Source organism: Gamsiella multidivaricata (assembly GCF_025024155.1).
Source record: "Gamsiella multidivaricata strain RSA 2152 chromosome Unknown BC939scaffold_43, whole genome shotgun sequence".
Taxonomy (NCBI): Eukaryota; Fungi; Mortierellomycota; class Mortierellomycetes; order Mortierellales; family Mortierellaceae; genus Gamsiella; species Gamsiella multidivaricata.
The window spans coordinates 313,698-323,032 of record NW_026251751.1 but is presented as its reverse complement, the minus strand read 5'-3'; the positions used below and the strand labels follow the sequence as shown (position 1 = coordinate 323,032).

Here is a 9,335-nt window from a genome sequence, read left to right as displayed (position 1 = left end):
AGTCACACTGTGCTGCTTATTTGAACCACCTACACTTGTGATGATCTGATCTGATCCCTCCTCATTCAGACAACGTCTATTCCTCTTTTTTAACATGAACGTCGCAAAAGCTGTCCAAGTCGGTGTCGGGGTACTGATTATGCACAACCGCAAGGTGTTGGTCGGACGGAGAATCGGAAGCCATGGAGCAGGTTAGTCGTCGGATGAGTTCTGCAATTTGGAATCTGGAATGAGCAACAGTTCGGCGTCCATTAACCTATGGCTTTCTACTCGTCGCAACATAGACACTTGGCAGCTAGCTGGAGGTAACTTAACGCAAGAAAAGCAGCTTTTTTTTTTTTTTTTTTTGCAAAGGATCAGGGACCGAGACGATACTGATCCGCGTACCCATTTTCTGTTGACTAGGTCACCTGGAGTTTGGTGAAACGTTCGAGGAATGCGCGATCCGTAAGCACTCTCGACCTTAATTGCTTCGCCCAATAGATCTCGCGCCCTGTTTCATCTGCATTGTCCCTTGATATCAACATCTTTTGATTGCTTTGCTCCTTTCTTTTAGGTGAGGCCGAGGAAGAGACGGGCCTGACTCTGGACTCTGCTTCGGCCAAGTTTTTCACCGCCAATAACAACATCATGAATGACATTGAGAGACACTATGTCACCGTCTTCGTCTCTGCCAATGTCAACGGCAGCGCTGAGGCCAAGGTAAATGCTACGAGCAGCAACTCCGAATTAGGGGAGCCAAGGATGATACACGCTTGAGCCGCTTTACTAACGGCATGAAACAAACGCTATGAAAAATGCTAGGTCATGGAGCCATTGAAGTGCGAGCGGTGGGAATGGATCACTCAGGAAGAATTACTAGACAACAACGGACCCTATCGACCACTCTTTTCACCTCTTGCGAAAATGATCAACGATGTCGACCTCACATCGATCTTTGTCCAAAGCGCCAAACAATAAAGATCCGCATATTTCTATTTTATTTTTACAAAAGGAATGTTCCGATGTGGAGTCTACGCCAGTACCATGGAATCAAAGCTTGGGAGCGGTGGTAGTAATGGTCTATGGGGTACATAAATCGAAGATTACATGTGATCAATAACAATACATGGTAATGAACCAGTTCAAAACGGGCCACGAGATAAAAAATACCTCGCTACAATATGGGCAGGCGCCAAAGAGGGTGTTGAAACTCTGCCGTGTAGTTGGGACGGACCGTAGCCACTACATGAAGATACAAAGGATACCATGTCAGTTCATAACTGATTCAGCGAAGCGCTCGCCGCCTCATCCCTGCTATTCATGTTACCTCATAGAGACACGCGCGATGATATGGCTGCTGGCATTTTGAATGACTGCAGAGCTGATCAGGCACCTGGCCTTCGAAGCGGAACGAGTAACAGATGCCACATTCAATGTTCATCTCGTCCTTAGTCACAGTAACAGGGGATGGGAAACCATTGGGCAGCTCTAACAATACCTCCAGATTCTCACGTGGAAGTTTTCTTTGGTCCCTAATGTATCGAAAAAGGCATCGGTGAAGTTAGTCTGTGAATTTAGATAAGGACAGCCCTAGGCTTTTTTACTGCCACTGAACATACCATAGCCTTGCATTCTCGTGCAATTTGAGCCGCATAGGCTCAATGCTTGTTGTCGGACCAAACAACCGCGTATCGGGTACGGACCGCGGAGATAGTGGATCGATCGTCATTTGAATAGAACAATGGTTCCCTAAGTCAATTTATATCCAGGAAGGAAGAGAGAATAAAAAAAATAAAAAAATTGCTCAGTCTAATGCTCCACGCTTACTTGCCTTTCCAATTACAGGGCTATTTAAATCAAACGATATCATACCTAGAGCGCAGCGCCGCATACGATCCGCTCTTGTCGGTTTCTCGGGGTCAATCACCCATGTCTTTTCGTCAATATCCTGCATTACGTCCCAAAAGTCCCTAAAGAGCTCGAGCCACCTCTCTGTCTGCTGGACCACAGCCTGAAGTCCGGATTGTTGTCTTAATGAGTGTGTGTCTGCTGCTAACTGCTGTGTGAACGAACGATGTTCAAGATCGCATTCTGGAGTTTCTAGAGGCTCAAGGATAAAGGGAATAGTCGGGTAACCTGGCGGGAATTTGACTGTCAACAGATGCTTGCGTTGAGAGACGTCACTGTGGATGAAGTAGGGGTTGCGGACAAAACTATTAGAAGGATGTATCGCGACAAGAGCGCAGATACTTGTTTCTCAGCCATGTGTAGGAATACATACTGGAGTTCGATCTGGACTTGAGAGAAGTCCTCCTTCATTTGTGATACTCTATCCCAACCGAGGATATCCAACTGTTCCATAACGCTGGACCAGTACGACACTGGCTTTTCCTGACCGGTACTCATGCTCTGGCTGCTTAAGATCGCTTCCTGCGAGTAGATGACCAATTGAGTCTCGTTAGTTGCCTCGCTCTTCCCTGATGCAGTTCTATTTTGTTAACGAAGGAAGGCAACGCGCACCAATGTATCGACCAGTTCGATCAAAAAACCCTGCATGTCGGCGGCCTCTTCCATCTTCTATAACCCGTTAGGATTCACAGGATCAGTATCTTAGATCCTCTGCATTAAATACAGCACCAAACCATTTGTATGGATGGCATATGTTCAGCCTACCTTCTGTAGCTGTGTCTCATGTCCCTCAAGGATCTCTTTCAATTCTTCTGTGCCAGTGATACATCCAAGGCTGCTAGAGAGAACCCTGTGTGCAGCCGCTGTTCCTCCAACAATGAATCCGTGTCTCTTCTTTGCAGTGCTGGACATCTCAATGCAGACTTCAAGTTCCATATCCTGCAAATCGAAAACACATGGCTTAATAGGATACACTTTATTGCATGGCTGTAGCATAACAAAGCACACACACCACTAACCATAACCGAAAGGAACCCGTGGTAAATGTCTGGATTAGAATGCCATTGAACCAGCAATGGAAATGCCTGCATGGCCGATCAACATTCAGGGCTCGGTGGTACTGGAAGTAGAATGCAAACGGAGGAACGATGATGCTTCGGTACTGCGCGCGATAAGGAGACTGAACGAAATATGCTACACGCTGCGCCGAAGAGCACTCTCAAGAAGGATAAACTCCACGTTGGCTGATCCTTCTTATACACACACGCATACACACACATTCATCATTTACATTCTCCTCTCTCTCTCTCTCTCTCTTTCTCATCACCTCTCCTTCTTCCCTCAGATCCAGCTACTCAATCCACAAATCACTCAATGAACCCTGCAATCGCACCACCTGCCTCTTTCGGGCTTATCTCCGGTACTGCCTTCGCCTCCGCGTCTCCTGCAGCGCTCGCAAAGATCCTCGACTCGCTCGATTTGGCCTCGCTCGAACAAGAACACTCACGTCTTCAGCGCGCCATCCAGCAGCTCCAACAGTCTAACAAGGAGATCAAGGAATTTATCGAACTTGAGCAACAAGAGCTACAAGAACATCACCAGCAACACGGAGGGACTGAAGCAGGCGATACCGAGACTTCATCTTACGAACCGGACCCAGAGTTCATGCTGGCGATCGAAGAGAACGAGGCTGTGATTGCAAAATACGAGAGGATCTGTGAGCAATTGATGAGTGCTATCCAGAGTAAGCGTGGGGCTACGACAGCAGAATCAGGTTCGGCGGGGCAGCAAGAGCCAGCTGGAAGCACGGACGCTACTGTCGAGAATGAACCTGCGGAGGAAGGCATCTATCTGTAATTGGCATTGTCCGTCTGTACATTATTAAAAAAGCGAGCCAAATCATCATATCCAAGGTCGCAAGAAGGTGTATGTCCTTCCCATTTCACAGCCACCGCAACTAGATAATGGGGCAGGCAATCTGCGCACATGCCTCTTCAAGGACATTTGAGCATGACTGATGAACGCATCAGAGACGTTCTTCAAGAGGCACTAGACTGAAAGGATGCTGACATCGACTCAAAGCTATTGAATCTGATAATGTCATTCAAGAGAATCCGGTTGCAAACACTCTTCCTCTAGCGTTCTTTGGCTGAATCGATGGCACCGGCACGATTGGAGTCTTGGGAGCAAAAAAAAAATTAAAGAAAAAGGATCCTAAAGGACGCCCTCGTCCGCTGTCTTGGTCCAACTTTCTTTGATTTCGTATGGAGACGAATATGGGCAGTGCTAATGGCTACGAATAAAAGGATCGCCCAGCGAGAGAGTGTGTCCTCCGACTTGTCTGTAGCTATGTAATTGCTATTCTGTGCTGTGTATACCAACCACACTTTCAGATCTCATCCTTAGTTGGAGTCATTATCTTGTTGCTAAGGTAGTAAATTGGGACCTGCCGCAGTCCACTGTACCTGCGCGAAACCCAGAGACAGACTCAGGAACACGCTCCGACGAAGTGGAGTTGGCCAATTTCACGACCTGTTTCTCGGTCTTGCCCGCATTTTTTTTTATTTCGTTTAAAACGTTCATCAGGTATCCTCCATTTCTTTCCTCCTTTTTCTTTCTTTCATAACATTCTTTTTAAGCGCGTTTACCGGTCTTACTTCCTGAGCACTGTCTGGCCTTCTATATCGATCCACAACGATACCTGGCAAGATCATACTTCCTGCTTTCCCTTCAAGAAATGGCGGATGACAAACGCCCTCCGACTGCGATCGAGCAGGCCACCATCCTCTCCTACATCACATTCAACTGGATCCAGCCTATGCTGCTCCGCGGGAGGGTAAACTATTGCATTCCATCTATGATGTGCAGGTGCAACTAAAATATCTAAAGTCCTTTTTAACTAACATCTACGCATCTTCCTTTATCTATCCTTCAATAGAAGCATACTCTAGTCGCAGAAGAGCTACCACGCCTCTCCGAAAAGGACAAGATCCAACGCATTTCAGACCTCATGCTCTGCGAATGGACTCGCGAGGTCGAATCTAAGAGACTCATACCAGATAAAAAGCCAAGCCTATACAGGGTCCTCTGGCGGTGCTTTGGGCTCTACGCCTGCGTACCCTTTATTTCTGGCCTCCTCGAGAGCGTCTGCAAGGTCAGTGAGGCTGTGCTTCTCGGGTAAGTTGCCGTACAGACCTAGCCACGCATTCACACGCGATTGCGACCATAAAGTTCTTGAAAATGGACTAACGTTTCATTCGGTCAACGATATCTAAACAAACTATGTTGCAGATATGTAATTCGCTTTTTTGACACGCCTGAGATGACGATACGGGAGGGCATGGGATACGCGATTGCGTTGTTTTTAGTGACGCTGTTTCATGGCACGGTTCACCACCACAATTTCTTCCACGTTCTACGGATCGGAACCTGGACGCGACAGGGCCTTATCGCGCTCATGTACCGAAAGTGCCTCACCCTCTCAACCTCGAGCTCCATCTCCACAGGCACCGTAATCAATCTCATCTCAAATGGTATGTATCGTGTCACGCACTTTCTCTTTTTGTCTACTGTAAAGTCTAATATAAACTTTTTTTTCCATCTTTAAAAACTCTCGCGACTTCATGAATAGACCTGCAGCCGTTCGAAAACTGCGCTCCCTTCGGGCTCTACGTGATCCTCGGGCCTTTGGAGATGATCGCCGTCATGTACTTTCTCTGGAAAGAACTCAATGTCGCCTGCTTATCCGGCCTCCTCGCCCTCTCCTTGCTCATGCCCATCCAACTCTTCTTCTCCCGACACTTCGCCACCATCCGCACTAGGACCGTCCATGCCCGCGACGAACGCATCCGAACCCTTTCGGATGTCTTTTCGGGCATCGAGCTCCTCAAACTCTGCGCTTGGGAGGTCCCCTTCCAAGAAAAGGTCATGATGCTCCGGTCGATCGAATTGAAATATATTTGGAAGGCCAATGCCATGCGGGCAATCAATATGTCAATCTATTTCTTCTTCCAACCGTTGGTTGCGCTGTTCGCCTTTGTGACCTATTGGCTGCAGGGAAAATCGTTGACCCCGGATAAGGTGTTTGTGTCCTTGACATTGTTCAATATCTTGAGGATTAGTATGACCTCGTACTTTCCGAAGGCACTCGAGTCCATGGCCGAGGTCAGAGTGTCGGTCAAACGGATTACGGATTTTCTGATGCTACCGGAGCTGAGAGCGATCGAGAATGGCTCCCAGAACAAGACTTGGGCGCAGAATCTTAAGGAGAACGAAAAGAGTATGCAGGACGAATTTTCGGATGTGCTGGTCGAGATGAAGGACGCTTCATTCTCCTGGGCTATTGTGGCGGACGAGGGGGACAAGATCTTGGAACTGTCCTCCAAGGAAAAGCAAGCGAAGGAGGACGAGGGGCAAGAGAAACCTGATCCTGACGATAACGACAACAATTCAGCCATTGCCCTGGACTCTTCCAAGAAAGCGATTCTCAGCAACATCACTATGTCTCTTCGTCGCGATGAACTGCTGGCGATCGTAGGACCTGTCGGATGCGGCAAGTCGAGTTTATGTATGGCCCTGCTCCAGGAGATGACCCTGGTCTCTGGCTCCATGGACCTGGTCCATAGCCGACACCCGATCACCATGTCCTATTCTGCCCAGTCGCCCTGGATCTTTGCAGGAACGATCAAGAGCAACATTTTATTCGGTTCTCAGTTCAACCAGGAGCGCTATAGCAAGGTCATCAAGGCATGCGAGCTCACCCGCGACCTGTCCCTGCTCCCGCAAGGAGATGAGACTATCATCGGCGAGAAGGGCGTGACCCTCAGTGGTGGTCAGCGTGCCCGTGTTTCTCTCGCGAGAGCAGCGTACAGGGAGTCGGACATTTATATCCTGGACGATCCACTTTCGGCTGTCGATCCCAAGGTCGGACGTGCGCTTTTCGACAACTGCATCAATGGGCTGCTGAAAGCCAAGGCACGAGTACTGGTGACACATCAGTTGCAGTACATCAAGGATTGCGAGAACGTTATTGTACTTGAGCGCGGTCGTATCACGCATATGGGACACGTAGACGGGGTTATGAAGGAGGAGACTGAACTCAAGCAGGAGGTTCAGGATGGCGATTCTGTAAAGAGTACCAGGAGTTGCGCTCGATTTGTGGATGTGCTGCGCGAATTTGCAACGAAGGCGCCCAGAGCTTCCGAAGAGGACGGGCGTCTGTCCAACGATGCTGAGATCATAACCCAGAACAAGGCACTCGATGCAGAAAGAATCTGGGGAAATGAAGATGGAGATAGGGTTAAGAAAGATGACGACGATGGGGTGAGCATCATGGAAAAGAGCTTGACGACCGAGGAAGTGGCAGAGGGCGAGACCTCGCTCGAGGTCTATATCGACTTCTTCCGGATCGGTTCTCCCTGGTCGAAACTCATCCTGACGGCCATTTGTCTAACAACAGCTCAAGGGATCATGGTCGGTGGCGACTTTTTACTCTCCAAATGGTCAGGCCAGGGAGTGGCGGAACAAACACATCCATATTATCCAACGGCGTTCGGACTGTACTGCCTTGGAACTGTGATCATGACGATCGCGCGATCGTACCTCTTCTTTGACTGTGTAACCTCGAGCTCGCGCAACATGTTTCGGGCGATGCTCGATGCATTGATGCATACTAGTATTACCTTCTTCCACGCGAATCCTCATGGACGGATTCTGAACCGGTTCTCGAAGGATATGGCGAACTGTGACGAGTTACTGCCGTATGTGTTCTTTGACACGATACAGATCGGATTCATGTTGCTTGGGTCTGTGGTGACGGTCTGTGTAGTGAATCCGTGGATCGTCATCGCGATTCCGTTTATCTTGACAGGGTTTGTCGCGTTGCGGGTGCTGTATATCAGGTCGAGTAGGCAGGTCAAGCGGATTGATAGTCAGTCGCGGTCGCCGATATACTCACATCTGTCCGAGACCTTGGATGGACTGAGTTCCGTGAGGGCGTTTGGGGTTAGTGGAATGTTTATGGACAAGCATATCAGGACGCAGGAAGATAATGGACGCGCGTTCTTCACATATCTTGCCATGGCGCGTTGGCTCGTAAGTTGTTGTTTGCTGTTGTTTTTTCTTCGTGTTTCTTCTCGAGTGTAATTTATTCATGGAATCAATGCTGACTCTCTTTCTTTTATTTCGTGCGCTTGGGTACACAGGGCTATCGGTTGGATGCAGTGTCAGCGCTGTTCCTGGGCATTACTGCGATCGCCTGCGTTGCCGCTCGCGATTCCCAAGAAGCCGCCCGTGTGGGTCTTGCCATGTCCTCTGTCATTAGCATCTCTGGTGAGCTTCAGTGGGCCATCCGTATGAGCGTTGAGGCTGCGATCCTAATGGTCTCCGTCGAACGTATGATGGAATACTCCCATATCGACCCCGAGCCTTCTCCGCGCCATATCCATAATCCTGATGGATCCTCAGCTGTCCCGAACGGATGGCCACAGGAAGCCAAGGTCACCTTCACGGACATGTCCTTGACCTACCCTCGCGGTGAAGGCCCGGTGTTGAAGAACATCTCGCTGGATTTCAAGGCTGGCGAGAAGATCGGGATCGTGGGTCGCACAGGAGCCGGCAAGTCCAGCTTGATCGGGGCACTCTTCCGACTCGTCGATACCACCACGGGCAATCCGCCTCATCATGGAGGCATCTCCATTGACGGGGTCGATATCTTCAAGATCGGGATGCACGACTTGCGCGAGAAGATGGCGATTATCCCACAGGAACCCTTCCTCTTCCGCGGCACACTGCGATTCAACCTCGACCCAACATCTCAGCATCAGGATGCGGACATCTGGGCGGCACTGGAGGCCGCGGAGTTGAAGCGTCTCGTCGAGGGTCTTGAGGGAGGACTGGATGCGACTGTGGACGACAATGGAAAGAACTTTAGTATCGGCGAGCAGCAGTTGTTGTCGTTGGCGCGTGCGGTGTTGAGACGGGCCAAGATCATTGTCATGGACGAGGCCACTGCGAACGTGGACCTGCAGTCTGACCGGATGATCCAAAAGGCGATCCACTCGCAGTTCAAGGGCACAACCGTGTTCACGATCGCACATCGATTAAATACGGTCATTGGCGACTACGATCGTATCTTGGTGCTGGACCAAGGAAAGGTGGTGGAGTTTGGAAAGCCGTGGGAGCTGCTGAGGGAAGATGAGGATTGTAAGGGTAGTGGGTGGTTCAAGGCGATGGTCGCAGGGACCGGACCGGAGAACGAGGCGAAGTTGAGACAAGTTGCGGAGGAGCAATGGCTGAGTCACCGCAGTGGCTGTATCTGAACACCACGATGTAGACTATATTCGTGGAACTCGTGTAATAAAAATGAGGTTCTTTATTTGATTACCTCTAAAATGATGGTTAAGTCTGAAAAGTACTGCACATGTCTATGAAGAATGAACGTCAAG

General features: G+C 49.4%; 4 protein-coding genes across 4 annotated transcripts; 3 read left to right on the top strand and 1 right to left on the bottom strand.

Moving 5' to 3' along the window:
* Window positions 1-997, top strand: BC939DRAFT_455360 (NUDIX hydrolase domain-like protein). The gene is made up of 5 exons (XM_051556179.1): window positions 1-191; window positions 285-305; window positions 406-447; window positions 557-702; window positions 805-997. The coding sequence occupies exons 1-5, from the start codon at window positions 95-97 to the stop codon at window positions 958-960; spliced, it is 462 nt and encodes a 153-aa protein (XP_051411060.1). The 5' UTR covers window positions 1-94; the 3' UTR covers window positions 961-997.
* BC939DRAFT_455359 (Fanconi anemia complex, subunit FancL, WD-repeat containing domain protein) lies at window positions 998-3,210 on the bottom strand. The gene is made up of 9 exons (XM_051556178.1): window positions 2,910-3,210; window positions 2,656-2,829; window positions 2,503-2,556; window positions 2,264-2,412; window positions 1,855-2,165; window positions 1,602-1,731; window positions 1,310-1,514; window positions 1,153-1,224; window positions 998-1,062 (listed from the first exon to the last, which is right to left on the bottom strand). The coding sequence occupies exons 1-9, from the start codon at window positions 2,979-2,981 to the stop codon at window positions 1,033-1,035; spliced, it is 1,197 nt and encodes a 398-aa protein (XP_051411059.1). The 5' UTR covers window positions 2,982-3,210; the 3' UTR covers window positions 998-1,032.
* A 54-nt stretch (window positions 3,211-3,264) lies between these two features.
* BC939DRAFT_478217 (uncharacterized protein) lies at window positions 3,265-3,747 on the top strand (the record flags this gene model as incomplete). The annotated part of the gene is made up of 1 exon (XM_051558743.1): window positions 3,265-3,747. The coding sequence occupies one exon, from the start codon at window positions 3,265-3,267 to the stop codon at window positions 3,745-3,747; it is 483 nt and encodes a 160-aa protein (XP_051411058.1).
* Window positions 3,748-4,532: 785 nt separating this feature from the next.
* On the top strand, window positions 4,533-9,209 carry BC939DRAFT_425097 (P-loop containing nucleoside triphosphate hydrolase protein; the record flags this gene model as incomplete). The annotated part of the gene is made up of 6 exons (XM_051553151.1): window positions 4,533-4,726; window positions 4,829-5,067; window positions 5,182-5,434; window positions 5,530-6,266; window positions 6,381-7,983; window positions 8,094-9,209. Exons 1-6 carry the CDS (start codon window positions 4,628-4,630, stop codon window positions 9,207-9,209), a joined length of 4,047 nt encoding a protein of 1,348 aa, XP_051411057.1. The 5' UTR covers window positions 4,533-4,627.
* Between the last annotated feature and the right edge of the window lie 126 nt (window positions 9,210-9,335).